Below are 15,489 nucleotides of genomic sequence, written 5' to 3' on the forward strand. Positions count from 1 at the left end.
CGTCAATCTGTCAAAAAATCGATGCGAAAAAACAATGTCATGCATGTCGAGTGTTTGTCGTTCGTTTGTCGCTCTTTCGACCAATCGATATCGAAACGGTAAAATCAAAACCGTGCGACAACTCGTACGACGTGCGACATTTTTCAAACAGGGTGGGAACGGCCAATGATCGGCACAAAAAAAAAAACGGTGCCCAAGTAATAAGACGGTGGATTTGATGATATCGACATGGATACACTGCTTTTAGTTCAATGTCTTCGTTCAGTGCATTAGCATAATAAAAATATAAAATTATGATGCGCACACGGTATTGTAGGGGGAGGAAGACACACAATTTACATAAATTATCCTTCATTTTCTCCTACTTGGTACTCACAGGTGCTCTGCACAGGGCCAGGAAAACCTCGATCTGACACGCTTGTGACATAGTATAGCCAGTGTTTCGTCTTGTCTTGTCTTGTCGCGGCGACGACGGCAACCGTGGAAAACGGTTGTTTCCATCGTTTCCTCAATTAAAGCATGAGTTGATCCATAATTTAAAGTGCATTTTAAGCGTAGCATTGTTAGTCTCCTTTAATGTAAATATAAAACCTTTTGGGATGAAATAGACATGAAATAAAGCCTACAATTATTTTTCGCTACCGTCTATGTGCTATGAATTATTGTTTGATTAGACTCTTTGAAAAATGTACCTTCTCTAGAAAACTTTTTGCGTTTTTGCTTTGTCGTCACATGCAGATTGTTTACCTAAACATACTGAATTGAACGTGAGCATAATCAAACTCGTTTTGTTGAGATGACCATTAGGGTGGTCCAAATCTGGGCTTCATCGGGGCTACCCACTGAAATAAAAAATTGGCCCATCACTAGGTGTTGGCACCGCGATGAACCATCCTAGCGCAGCACGTGAAACACGACAGGCAAAAGGGAACGCACAATAAGAACTCGGTGGCCGGAAAGGCGGTCCGCAACGAACGGCCGGGTAAACTGAGAAAATAGGACAAAAACATACCATTTCATGTGCAAGTTAGAAGTGTGCTCGGGCGATCTCTAAAATTATTTGATTTCTCCTAATCTGTGCCGGATTCGAATACCAAAAACAGTGTTTTGATCCGGATTAGTAGGTAGAATCGATTTACTCCCAATTAGGGCAGAAACTTACTTATTTGTATTTCTTAATTAGCTTTTAATTATACCCCACGTGGAATATTGGCCGAAGGCAAATTTGTTACCTAATTGAATATCGATCGATCGTAGCCTGTAAGTAAAGTTCATTTGATCTGGAAAACTTTAGATTCTAAAACTAATGCGAAAACTTTAATTATTAGTTAAATACTGTGCCCGCCAGCAACAATAGCACCAACAGAGAGTTGCATCGGTACTTAAGGAAAACTGCTCATGTAAGATAGTTTATTCGCCCAATTTGCCATGATACTAAATAAAATGATTTTTTCTAGTTTTAAGCTGCTAATACAAAAAAGCTGCTTTAAAAACTCAGTTGTTCACAAGTCCGAACAAAACTTAAAAATGAGCAACCTCACTGGCTATTGCTGCGGGATCTGCAAGGCTGCGGTGGAAAAGGACGGTGATCTGCCCTTCTGCGACCACTGCCAGCAATTCTTCCACTACGAGTGCGCGCAGCTCGAGAAGGGCGTCAAGGACGATTCCTGGAGGTGCCCCAACTGCGCGGCCGAAATGGAAGTCACCCAGGTCATCGTGAAGTTTGACGACCTGGAAAAGACCCTGCTGGAGCTGGAAGCTGAAGCGAAGCGCCAGGAGGAGAGAATCGTCGCGGAACAACAGCTGCACAAACGTCGCCTGGAGCTGCAACAGCAAACACAGCAGCACATCCGTGGAACTCTGAACAAATTTCTGCTCAAAAAGTGTGACGAGAAATCAGTTCATTAGTGTTCTACGATACATTTTTCCTGGATGATTTCTCAGCACACTACGATCTCATAAAAGAAAATGTATACCAGTTAGACTGACATTCGTGGCAACGAATCAAAACAAACAAGCTCATCACGATTTGCACCTTTTTATCAACTAAAAATTGAGTGAAAATGTGTTTCCGTTAAACTGGCCATCACACGCAATGTTAAGCGTTTTGCGTCTTCCATAAACAACCAGCTTATCAAGAGTACAGATTGAAAGTTGAAAAAAACTTGGCCTGGTGACATCAACTAAGACAACAGAAGTGATCACTTGAAGGCACATTTAAAATTGGTTCATTGAACCATTTGTTTTCAAATAACTACCGTACCTTTCAAGCGTAATGTCTATTTCAGTTCAACTTATGTCTTCTTTGTACAAGATTCATAAAAATAATGCTCGTAACAAATCCAACTATCCTTAACTACTGGAAAATAATCCATTCAGATGGCACTTCTCTGGTTCTCGATCAAGTGATGTTCACACTAAACATTTTTCATCAGATTTGTTTTATGGAAATCCGTTTCTTTTAGGACGCAATGGAATATGAACGAAAATGGTTCCTGAAGATGGACGGAAACTTGTAAACATTGGAAAATTGTTTTTTTGCATGGCCAGCTACGATGTTGTTTTCTTTTATGTGTATAACAGTTTATGCCAGTTTCTATCAGTCAAGGGGTTCTAAAGTTGTGTTTCGAGTTATTTGCTCAGGCTGGAGAAAAAATCGTGCTGTTGATCAACCCCTCGGTTAAATCTATTATAAAATCTGTTATAAAAGTTGGAGCTCTCCACCGCTAGAGGCAGCACTGTATAAATCCCTCTTTTTGAATCTCAAGTTCTACCGATGTGACAGCAGCGTCAACAAGAGGCCGAAAGGCAGATGCTGGCCCTTGAGCAGCAGCTCATGGAGCAACAACTCGCTGCCGAGAAGCAGTTCCAGGAACAGCAGAAGAAGAATAAGGAAGATTTTGAGGCCAAGATGGCACAACTGAAGGCCGAGGCAAAGAGTCCTAAAACGAAAAGGAAAAGAAAACTAAAACGTCCAAAGGGGACAAAAAGAAGCTCGATGCCTCAGGCACGGCTGGCCCCAGCGGAATCTCAACGCCGCTCCGACATCCGGGAGTTACGATTCCAGAAGTACCAAAACCAAAACCGACTCCGATACCGGCGGACTCAGGTGAAGAGGGTAACGGCAACTAAGGAGACGAGTCCGGCTCGGACACTAGCGGAACGGAGAAGGAATCCAGTTCGTCGGATGATGAGCAGGAAAAAGCGGAAGTAGAACCACCCAAGCAGCTACGGGGGCCAACGAAGGCGCAGCTTACAGCCCGCCAGTTCTTGGCCAGAAAACTGCCCGTATTCACTGGACGCTGCGAGGAGTGGCCAATGTTTATAAGCAGCTACGAGACGTCGAACCTGGCCTGCGGATTTTCGAACGTCGAGAACCTCGCCAGACTGCAAGACAGCATTCGGGAGCCAGCGTTGACCAACGTGCGCAGCCTACTGTTGCTGCCCGAGAAGGTCCCGGCGGCGATCGAAACTCTTCGCATGCTGTACGGCCGGCCCGAACAGCTTCTCAACACGCTGCTGATCAAGGTACGGAAGGCTGACTCTCCCAGGTCGGATCGTCTGGAGTCGTTCATTTACTTCGGCGTCGTGGTCCAGCAGCTCGTAGACCACCTCGAGGCCACCCACATGAACGATCACCTGGTCAACCCACTGTTGATCCGAGAGCTGGTGGAGAAACTACCCGCCGGGTCGAAACTCGAATGGATTCGGTTCAAGAAGCTGAAGAAGCACGTCTCGCTCCGAACTTTCGCTGACTTCCTATCGGACATCGTGACTGACGCTAGCGAGGCCACACTGTTCACCGAACCGCAGCTGCAACATCAGCCGCAGTCTCGCAGAGACGCCAAACCAAAAGCTGGATCCAGAACGCACGAAAGCTACCTTCACACTCACGCTGCTGCGGAGAATAGCGGAGACACAAACCATGCCGGTGTAAACAACAAAAGACCATGCAGGATTTGTGATCGCACCGACCATCGAGTCCGCAACTGTGAGAAGTTCAAGCAGCTGAAATTGGAGGATCGTTTGGACGCAGTCAAGAAGTGGCAACTCTGCAAGCTGTGCCTGAATGAGCACGGGTCTGCCCGCTGCTGGATGAACTTCAGGTGCAACGTGGGAAACTGCAAGGAACGGCACAACGCACTTCTGCACAGCGACGTCCCTGCAACGGTCGTCAACTGCAACGCTCACGATGTGCGGACCAGACAACCGGTGATCTTCAGGATGATTCCGGTCACGCTGTACAACGGCGGCAGATCGGTCAACATTATCGCGTTTCTGGACGAGGGAGCTTCGTACACGTTGGTGGACGAGTCCATCACGAAGTTGCTGAACGTCCGCGGCGCAGTTCAACCGCTGCGCATTATGTGGACCGCTGGAGTTTCAAGGCTGGAGAAACAATCGGAGAACGTCTGCCTGTCGATCTCTGCCAGAGGGTGTCGACTCAGTTCCAGATCAAGAACGCCCACACCGTGAACGAGCTGAAGCTTCCGGAACAAACCGTGTGCTTCGCCGACGTCGTCAAGGAGTACAATCATCTGCACGATCTCCCGGTGGCAGATTACCGCGGCGCGCCGAAGATCTTGATTGGCTTGAAGGATCTGCACCTGTACGCGCCTCTCGAGTCTCGCATCGGCGGCGCTGGAGAACCAATCGCTGTAAAGTCGAAACTTGGATGGACGATCTACGGTCCCCACGAGAACAACGCGCCAGCAGCTGGATTCGTAGGTCATCATGCTTGTCACCAAGTCTCTAACCAAGCCCTGCATGATCTCCTGAAGAACCAGTACCTCCTTGAGGAAACTGACATCTCCATGGCGCTGCTGCCAGAATCGGACGAGGACAAGCGAGCCAGGTCGATTCTGGAGTCAACGACGGTGCGGAACGGAGATCGATACGAAACCGGCCTGTTATGGAAAGCGGACGACACAAGTTTCCCCGACAGCTACGTGATGGCGCTGAAAAGGTTGAAATCCCTGGAAAGAAAGCTGCTGAAGAACGACTCGCTGTACGACAACGTGCGGCGCCAAATCGTCGAGTATCAACAGAAGGGCTACGCGCACAAGGCCTCCCAGCAAGAACTGGCTGCGTGCGATCCGCGAAAGGTGTGGTACTTGCCGCTGAACGTGGTGACGCACCCCAAGAAGCCGGAGAAAGTACGTCTCGTGTGGGACGCGGCCGCTACTGTGGCGGGAGTCTCGCTCAACAGCCAGCTGCTCAAGGGGCCGGACATGCTAACGTCGCTTCCTTCCGTGATCTTTCGATTCCGTGAACGTCCTGTCGGATTCGGTGGTGATATCAGGGAAATGTATCACCAGCTGCGCATACGAAAGGAGGATACAAACGCCCAGAGGTTCCTGTTCCGGAACGACCCAACGGCCGAGCCTGAGGTGTACATCATGGACGTCGCCACCTTCGGGGCAACTTGCTCGCCGTGTGCCGCGCAGTTTGTGAAAAACAAGAACGCGGAGGAGTTCTCGAAGCAGTATCCCGCGGCGGCGAAGGCAATCGTGGAGAACCATTATGTTGACGACTACTACGACAGCGCGTCGACGGTCGACGAAGCGATTCAGCGGGCGAAGGAGGTCAGATTCATCCACTCGAAAGCGGGCTTCGAGATCCGTAATTGGGTGGCCAGTTCAAGTGAGGTTGTCCGCGCGCTGGGCGAGAAGGAAGCCGATCAGAAAGTTCATCTCAGCCAAAACAAGACGACCGGTTACGAACGAGTGCTGGGCATTGTGTGGAACACGAGCACCGACGAGTTCTTGTTCTCGGCCGAGATGAGAGAGGATCTGGAGCGGTACTTGAAAGGAGAGCTGCGGCCCACGAAGCGGGTGGTGTCGAGCTGCGTAATGAGCCTGTTCGACCCTCAAGGTTTTCTGATCTCGTTCACGATCTTCGGGCGGATTTTGATCCAGGACTTGTGGCGGGCTGGCTGTGATTGGGACAAGGCGGTCGACGACGAAGCCTGGGAGAAATGGAAGCGCTGGGTGAGTCGCCTGCAAGAAGTCGAAGGCGTTCGAATCCCGCGGTACTACTTCCAGGGCGCGCACGATCTGAACTACGAGACGTTGGAGCTTCATGTGTTCTGCGACGCGAGTCAGTGCGCTTACGGTGCTGTCGCCTTCTTCTGGATTATGTCGTCGATGGGCCCAATCTGCGCGCTCGTGTCCGGGAAGTCAAAAGTGGCACCGCTGAAGCTGCTCAGCATCCCACGCTTGGAACTGCAGTCAGATGTGGTCGGTTCGAGACTCATGAACTTCGTGCAGGAGAACCACACCCTCAAGATTGCGGAACGGTTCATCTGGTCAGACTCTGAAGTTGCTTTGTCGTGGATCCATTCTGACCAGCGAAAGTATAAGCAATTCGTTGCCTTTCGCGTCGGCGAAATTCTGACACTGACCAAGCAGAGCGAGTGGCGGAAGGTGCCATCAAAGCTGAATCTGGCAGACATGCTCACCAAGTGGGACAAAAAGCACAGTTTCGGGCCGGACGGGCCATGGTCACGAGCGCCGGAATTCATCGAAGAAGCCAAGAGACTGTGGGCCATCTCGAAGCAGCAGGTGCAGCTGAACACGCCCGAGGAGATGCGAGCGAGTGTGCTGTACCACAGCATCATTGTCACCGAGCAAATCATCGATCCTCAAAACTTCTCTCGCTGGACGGTGATGGTAAGATCCGTGGCGTGCCTGGCTCGATTTCGCTCCAATTGTCGCAGAAAAGCAAAGAGTTTGCCGATCGAAGCACTTCCCCTTTCGAAGGCGATGAAGGGGCTCGTGAAAAGGACCGTGCCAGCAGTTCCAGTCCCGCTGAAGAGGGAAGAATACCAGATGGCGGAAACATACTTGTGGAGATGGGCGCAAGCGGACTACTTCCCGGACGAGGTGACAACCCTTCTTAAAAACCTCGAACTCCCCGCGGACAAGAAGCTACCCCTGGAGAAGAGCAGCGTGCTGTACAAGCTGACCCCGTTCCTGGATGAGCAGAAAGTGATGCGAGTTGACGGTCGACTTGAGCGAGCTACCATGATTCCGTTTGAGGTTCGCTTTCCCGTCATCCTGCCCAAAGGTCATCCAGTGACAACGAAGCTGCTGGAGTACTATCACCAGAAGATGGGCCACGCGTACTTCGAGACGGCAATCAACGAGCTTCGGCAGCGTTTCTTTATCCCGAACCTACGAGCCGAGCTGAAGCGGGTGATGACGGCGTGCGTGAAGTGCAAGGTGGAGAAAAGCGTACCGGCGATCCCGAGAATGGCACCACTTCCAGTCCAGCGTGTGACTCCACATCAGCGGGCGTTCAGCTACACCGGGGTCGACTACTTCGGCCCAGTAGCAGTGACGGTCGGGCGGCGTTCCGAAAAGCGTTGGGTCAGCCTCTTCACGTGTTTGACCACGCGTGCCATCCATCTAGAAGTCGTGCATAGCTTGACCACACAGTCGTGCGTCATGGCTATCAGACGATTCGCTTGCCGGAGAGGAATGCCCATCGAGTTCTTTAGCGACAACGGCACGAACTTCCAGGGCGCGAGTAAGGAGATCGTACGCGTGGACGCGGAATGCAGAGAAGAGTTCACCGACGCCAGAACGAGCTGGAACTTCAACCCACCATCAGCGCCGCACATGGGCGGGGCCTGGGAGAGGCTTGTGAGGTCGGTCAAGGAAGCTCTGAAGGCGTTCGACGACGGGAGGAAGCTGACGGACGAGGTGTTGCTGACCAGTTTGGCGGAAGCGGAGGATCTCATCAACACACGTCCGCTGACGTATCTGTCATCCGAAGCAGGATCAACCGAAGCTCTTACGCCCAACCATTTCTTGCGAGGAGTGACGGCCAACGATGGAGCTCAACGCGCCGAACCGACCAGTCCAGCTGAAGCTCTCCGAGACAGCTACAAGCGGTCGCAACTCCTTGCTGACTGTTTTTGGAAACGCTGGATTGCGGAGTACCTTCCGACCCTGAACCAACGGACGAAGTGGCACGCGGAGGCGGAGCCTATCGCATGTGGAGATGTCGTCTACGTCTTGGAAGGCGCTAACCGCGCCAACTGGGTCCGGGGCATCGTGACGGAGGTCTTCAAGGGTGCCGATGGACGCATTCGGCAGGCGATGGTGAGGACAAGCAGAGGAGAGCTGAAGCGGCCGGTTAGCAAACTGGCGGTGCTAGAGATTCAGGAGCGTAAAACTGGTGCGAAGGAGGCTCCTCCCACCAGAGTTACGGGTCGGGGCGATGTTGGCACCGCGATGAACCATCCTAGCGCAGCACGTGAAACACGACAGGCAAAAGGGAACGCACAATAAGAACTCGGTGGCCGGAAAGGCGGTCCGCAACGAACGGCCGGGTAAACTGAGAAAATAGGACAAAAACATACCATTTCATGTGCAAGTTAGAAGTGTGCTCGGGCGATCTCTAAAATTATTTGATTTCTCCCTAATCTGTGCCGGATTCGAATACCAAAAACAGTGTTTTGATCCGGATTAGTAGGTAGAATCGATTTACTCCCCAATTAGGGCAGAAACTTACTTATTTGTATTTCTTAATTAGCTTTTAATTATACCCCACGTGGAATATTGGCCGAAGGCAAATTTGTTACCTAATTGAATATCGATCGATCGTAGCCTGTAAGTAAAGTTCATTTGATCTGGAAAACTTTAGATTCTAAAACTAATGCGAAAACTTTAATTATTAGTTAAATACTGTGCCCGCCAGCAACAATAGCACCAACAGAGAGTTGCATCGGTACTTAAGGAAAACTGCTCATGTAAGATAGTTTATTCGCCCAATTTGCCATGATACTAAATAAAATGATTTTTTCTAGTTTTAAGCTGCTAATACAAAAAAGCTGCTTTAAAAACTCAGTTGTTCACAAGTCCGAACAACTAGGCTAAACTCCACATTTAACCCTCTACAACCTAACCCCGCCTTTAGACGGGCTTCGATCTAAAAAATCGCCAAAAATCAATTTTCCAACCGATTTTTGATCTTTAAAAAGCATTGGAAAGAAGAACTCTTCAAATTTTAGAAAATTTCAGAGTTGGAAGTTAAACTTGTTTTATGTGACTTTGCCAATGTTTTAAAAAATGTCATTTTTTAGGGGTCAACTTTGGCAGAGTTTTTTACTAACATTTCCTATATTTTCAATAAAAAGAAGTATGCAGTAATTTTTGTAGTGTCCCAGACTATGCCTCTACGCATTTTTTTGCAATTTAAATGATGATGGTGCGATTCTATAACAGAAAATGTGAAAAACATGCAAAAAATTGAAAAAGTGACTGTAAAAACATGAAAAAATTAGATAGGCGAAATGTAATAATATTAGGTGGTAGAGTAGGCCAAATACTACCAAATACAAACATAAGATAAATGCAAATTAAAATACTATAAATGAAACAAGAAAAACATAAAACAAGAAAAGTAAAGTTTTTCGTAGAACAAAAGCTGCTCAAAATGACCTCCTGAACACGGGAAAATAAATATTTTCGAAAAAAAAATTTGGGCAGTAGAGGGTTAGCTCATTTTGACCACGAGAACTCCTCCCGAGCAGATGGAAATAACTAGAAATGTTCGAGTTCTATTATTGTCAGGAAGTCAGAATATGTCATTGAAATACCCAGATAAGCTGTTATAATAACGCAAAATAATAACAGAGGTTTGTTCGAGAAATAACTCATTCTGTTATCTGTTATAAATTATTACAAGAAAATTCGATAACAGAGAAAAAAATGTTCCCGATAACTCAATTTGTTTTTTGTGAGATAAGTTTTTTTTGCGTTATACAGAAAAAAATCATGGGAATATTAAATCTGTAAATTCGTAAATTTTTTATGTCAGAAAAATGTGTAATTTTACCTCTGAAAATGTGTATTTTTACCACTTTTCTGGTGTAATGTCACTTTTTCAGTACAAATTGAGGTAAAATTACATAAAAAAGAGGTAATATTCAACCTTCCAAAAATGAAAGCTTCCAAATTTACACAAGTTTTGACTGTGCAGTAAATAACTGATTTTTAAATTGATTTCTTATTATCTTATTATGAAATTTTAATATTTTTGCTGTGTTTTGATTAAACATTACATATTTTCAAATGCTGAATAACATCAGTGGCAAAATATCCAAATATCCAAGTGAGCAAATAACTAAAATGTTTGAATGTTCTAGCAACAACAAAAAAATATTTCGTTATGCACAACATTTTTGTTCCAACTTTTGGATACTTTTCATCAGGGGTGCATGGAGCGCGAACAAGAGCTGAGTCAGCGACAATCATAGGTTGTAACAATCTGCGATCGTAACAGCCTCTGACTGAAAATTTATTTTTTGCAATTCCGTCGTGAAACTACTTACTTTTCCTGTCATTCTTGAACGACGAAATAGCCTACTTTTCTGTACCAAAAATAACAGAATCGAATAGCATCACTTTTCAGAATAAATGCTAAAATTTCTACCTTTCAGCACTCAAATGGGCGCTGAAAAGTTGAACTTTTCAGCACTTGTTTCGAAAAGTAACACTTTTCAACATTTTTTTGATTTAAACGATTTATTGACAAAATACATGAAAATTTGACATAAAATTCCACTCAGTGTGTGTTTTTTTGGAATTGCAAGAAATGTTGTATGGAACTCGTTGCAAAACTTGATTTTTTCAGTACTCTTCGTATTTATCCAACTCGGAGAACCTCGTTGGATAAATGTACGACTCGTGCTGAAAAATTCCTCTTTTTGCAACTTGTTGCATAAACTACTATTTTATCTCGAGAGAGAAAACCCTCATGACTCTCTCGAGTCGTCTCTTGTAACAACCCGCGACTCAACTTTTGCTGTCAAACAGAGAGCGCTGCCGATTGCTTTTCCTGGCAATCACTGAAGTTGGGACCGCCTTGTTGATACTCAGCACCGGGAGCTAGGTAAAGCAGCGAGGCGGACGTGTTGGCGCGAATTTCCTCATTGATTACTGCGATTAGCAGGTCATTTGATGTTGTTTTGATTGCTGACCTTTTTTATGGCTTGAATTAATGTCAACTTTCGCAAAAAACCACATATTTAAAAAAAAAAATCATAACTCCTCGAATTTTCAACCGATTTTATTTGTCTTGAGAACCGAAAGATCCAGCAAATATTATTAAAAGGTCGTATAAATCTTAAAAATGCCGTTTTAACGGTGTCTGCACCACAGGGCGTGTGCCTTTAAAAATATTTTTATCTAATTCCTTGGGAAAGAGAGTTCATTTACAGGGTTTCCGAGATATATATTTTTGAAATTGAAAAGTGGGTTTTTTTCTAGCGCACCCAGAGGTTGGCGCGGTTAGTGACAACCAAGGGCGCCAGCCCTTGGGGAGCGTCGAAATCGATGATTGTACAATATTTTCATGTCAGCTTTAACAATCTCATAAGATATTTGAAACAGAAAGGGCGTCGAATTATAAAATAGAATTACAAATAACTAGATAATGTGGTTTAAAATAAAAAAATGTAAAGGGGCGCCGACATCAATAATATGAATAATTCTACCGAAGTGTTTTTGAAAATTCATACTTGATGCTAAATTTATTTTTTCATCAAAGAAGGGGCGCTCAATTGAGTTATCTAATCCCGCTCTCACGCACACTAGCACGCCATTTTTTTTGCTGGTCGGTACAAAATTTGACCTCAATCTTTTTCGTATACGTACACGCAATACGTGCTCATGTAAATAATTCTATTGGCAGAAAGTTAAAGGAGTTCTAGAAAAGCTTCTCAAAATAAATACACGTTAAAGTTTGCACCGTTTTATTGAAGTTTAAGTCATACCTTCCAGACTAAAAAATGTCCAACTATATGTTATTTTCAAGTTAATTTGGCAGTGAATCACATTCAGCTAAATTGTGAAAAAATATGGGCATATTTTCAGCTTCTTGGAAATAGGAATTATTTTAACTTTAAAACATACCTTTGTTTTGAAATTTCATTGTAGACGCACTTGGCCGGAACAATGAGACAGCTGGGGAACAATGAGACACTCTACGAAAATCAATACTTTTCTAGTAAAACATCATGTTTTTGTATTGTTCCATTACAGGTAACTTGCCTTGAACATTTTAGAGCAATTTTGCCTACATGAAATTTTAATTAACAAAAGTTATACTAAAAAGTATTTAAATTTTGTAAAATCCATATATTTATACCAAATAACTTTGTATGTTTGGTTAAATGAAGTTAAAATCCTATGAATATGCCAAAAATCACTTTCAATTCATGTTTTGAAAGATTTACATGGATTTTGAAATGTTTAATGAAGAAAAATCAAAGTGTCTTATTGTTACCCATGGGCTAAAATGAGTGGGGAACAATAAGACAGCCCTGGATTCTGGGTATATACTAAATTTCGGTCAAACCTAATGAAAGGACATTGTAGCCCAACTCAATTCCTATGGAACGTCGAAAGAAATTTGAAGAAATATTAGTTTTGGTGTAAATGGCAGCCTACGAGCGAAAAAGTTTTTTTTGTCCCTTATTTACTTTTACACCCCAGAATCAAACATTTATGATTTTTCAAGGGAGCGTCCATAACCAAAGCCACTATTATAGCAGACGTGTATCCAGTAGATACACCTGTCCCCCAAATATGAGCCTGATTGGTTAAAACTACGACATGTGAGAACCGTTTTATCATTGTTCCCCGTGTCTCATTGATGACTACTCTACCCTACCACACGTCATTACCTAAAAATATCCATGATAAAATTGGTCAAAACTTTCCTACGCAATATTTTGCAAAATAAAAAATAGTAACAAATTGGGTTGTGGACACTTTTGAACAATTTGTTGTTTTCCGTAGAAGGGAAACTTTAAAATTATTCACTGTTTAAAAAGTTTTGGTATTAAGTTCACATTTCATGGCCAACATAATGTCCTTGACAAAATTGGTCAACATTTTCTCATAGATATAGTAAAATTCAACAATGAAAAAATAAACAACAAATTAGGTTATGACTGATGATTGTTTTTTTTTAAGTTGGAATAACACACGAATAAAGCGATCAATGCACAGTGGTCCAGATCGCAAAATTAAGTGGAAAATGGATTTTCCGAAAAATGGTGACGTTTTGGAGCTTTGGTGTCTTCAGAAGAGTTGTTGCAACTGGAAAGGGGCAACTTTTGGTTTGGTTTAAAATTAGGGTGGTTCACGATTAGGGTGATTTTGAAAATCTAACTTTTCAGGAATATTTTTGGGAATTTTTTTGTCTTCTAGAAAGTTGATAGGCTTGCCAATCCAAGCAACTTTGTCGAAGACACCAAAATTTTATCTCGTAATCTACGCCTTCTATGACCAAATTTATAAAAAGCATCTGAGCAAACCTTCAAAAATCAGTTTTTTGAACGTGGCAATTCAGGGTTAACTTTTAGAGAAAAGTGATATTCGGAGCACTTTTAGAGCTCTACAAAACAAACATTTTCATTTTTTGACATGTCAATTTGGACTTAAGGGTCAAAATTTACAGCCATTTTAAGGTAAAAAAGATGCAAATTTAAAACTTAAATATCTCAAAATGGCGCAAGCCAAATTTTAAGCACTAGGTTGCATTTGAAAGAAGAGATTTAGCACTACAAACGCTGAAAAAATCTCAGGGGTGTTTTTCTTTAAACTTGAGATATCTTCATTTGAAAAAGTCTAATTTTCAAGGGAAAACCATATGGGACCACCCTAACGAAATTCGAAAATTGTCCAAATATATGTTTTTCCATGTAATTTTGCCCGCTGAATCTGAATCTGCCCTCAGAATTGAGCCAAAATGTCAACAAATCGATTTTTGGTCATATTTTTGGTTTAAATGATAATTTTACATGGAAACCCAAAATATGACCAAAAATCGATTTGTTGACATTTTGGCTCAATTCTGAGGGCAGATTCAGATTCAGCGGGCAAAATTACATGGAAAAACATATATTTGGACAATTTTCGAATTTCGTTAGGGTGGTCCCATATGGTTTTCCCTTGAAAATTAGACTTTTTCAAATGAAGATATCTCAAGTTTAAAGAAAAACACCCCTGAGATTTTTTCAGCGTTTGTAGTGCTAGATCTCTTCTTTCAAATGCAACCTAGTGCTTAAAATTTGGCTTGCGCCATTTTGAGATATTTAAGTTTTAAATTTGCATCTTTTTTACCTTAAAATGGCTGTAAATTTTGACCCTTAAGTCCAAATTGACATGTCAAAAAATGAAAATGTTTGTTTTGTAGAGCTCTAAAAGTGCTCCGAATATCACTTTTCTCTAAAAGTTAACCCTGAATTGCCACGTTCAAAAAACTGATTTTTGAAGGTTTGCTCAGATGCTTTTTATAAATTTGGTCATAGAAGGCGTAGATTACGAGATAAAATTTTGGTGTCTTCGACAAAGTTGCTTGGATTGGCAAGCCTATCAACTTTCTAGAAGACAAAAAAATTCCCAAAAATATCCCTGAAAAGTTAGATTTTCAAAATCACCCTAATCGTGAACCACCCTAATTTTGAACCAAACCAAAAGTTGCCCCTTTCCATTTGCAACAACTCTTCTGAAGACACCAAAGCTCCAAAACGTCACCATTTTTCGGAAAATCCATTTTCCACTTAATTTTGCGATCTGGACCACTGTGCAATGATTGAATGCTTTTACACATTCCATCTTTGAGATGTTATTGTCTTACTCTCTCATAAGTTCTGTTTACACTTGGACTTGGGGTTGGTAGAAAAACGGATTTTGGACGAATTTATGTACAATTAAAAGGGCCGAACCACGTACATCCCCACCGTCAGTAGATATTGAAAAATGGACCTTGAATTCGTGATGAGGGACCAAAATTAACCCTTTTAACAAAGTTTTACAGAAATCGAAGGTGGGTAGGGGCAATTGCTGTGTGTTTAAGATGTGCTAGCGATTCATTTATGTGTGAAAAAAATGCATTTCAAATTCCTGTGTAATGTTTTGTTCCCCTCTCAAATCTGATTTGTGGTATTTGCAAGATTAATTTAACTGATGAAGTTTATCGCAAATCCTTCCGATTCAGCTGTGATGATCTCATTCTGCCAAAAGACGCTGCGCTAAAATCACTCAACTTGCCGATCTGCAATTCGTCAGATCAGAATTGCTAACTGCTGAGGCAATGACTTGAACCGGCTTGACGTCGCCTTGTACATCAGTAGCGGCAGCAGCATCATCAGCTTTACAACATCCTTGCGATGGAAGGATGGCATTCGATGCCACAGCGTTTGAACGATTTATATCAATTTATATTTAAATTAAGCAAAACACTGGCCACCGAACCCGGGCCAGCTTGTCACGTCCCCGCGCAGGTCCTCCAGGTGCCACACCTCACCTCCCTCCGGGATGCATGATCGGGAGTGTTCTTCATATTTACAACCGCGGTGGACCAACGCCGGACAGCAAAACCTCCAAAGGAAGTGACATGCTCCGGCGAAAGGAGCAGAGCCGCTCACCGCCGCGCGCGCACGAAAAAAAAAAGTTTATCACTCTCCAT

At 43.7% G+C, this 15,489-nt stretch overlaps 1 protein-coding gene and 2 long non-coding RNA genes across 3 annotated transcripts; all 3 read left to right on the forward strand.

Annotated features, from left to right (window-relative positions):
• Positions 1-1,077: 1,077 nt before the first annotated feature.
• Positions 1,078-1,380, forward strand: LOC119766797. The gene is made up of 3 exons (XR_005277138.1): positions 1,078-1,124; positions 1,184-1,260; positions 1,329-1,380. It is a non-coding gene; the product is annotated as an uncharacterized LOC119766797 (long non-coding RNA).
• Positions 1,381-2,812: 1,432 nt separating this feature from the next.
• On the forward strand, positions 2,813-8,297 carry LOC119766343. Its single transcript, XM_038250833.1, has 3 exons — positions 2,813-2,939; positions 3,137-4,380; positions 4,434-8,297. Exons 1-3 carry the CDS (start codon positions 2,813-2,815, stop codon positions 8,295-8,297), a joined length of 5,235 nt encoding a protein of 1,744 aa, XP_038106761.1.
• A 71-nt stretch (positions 8,298-8,368) lies between these two features.
• On the forward strand, positions 8,369-8,738 carry LOC119768101. Its single transcript, XR_005277914.1, has 3 exons — positions 8,369-8,481; positions 8,542-8,618; positions 8,687-8,738. It is a non-coding gene; the product is annotated as an uncharacterized LOC119768101 (long non-coding RNA).
• Positions 8,739-15,489: the final 6,751 nt, after the last annotated feature.

The sequence above is a fragment of the Culex quinquefasciatus genome, chromosome 2 (genome assembly GCF_015732765.1).
Source record: "Culex quinquefasciatus strain JHB chromosome 2, VPISU_Cqui_1.0_pri_paternal, whole genome shotgun sequence".
NCBI lineage: Eukaryota > Metazoa > Arthropoda > Insecta > Diptera > Culicidae > Culex > Culex quinquefasciatus.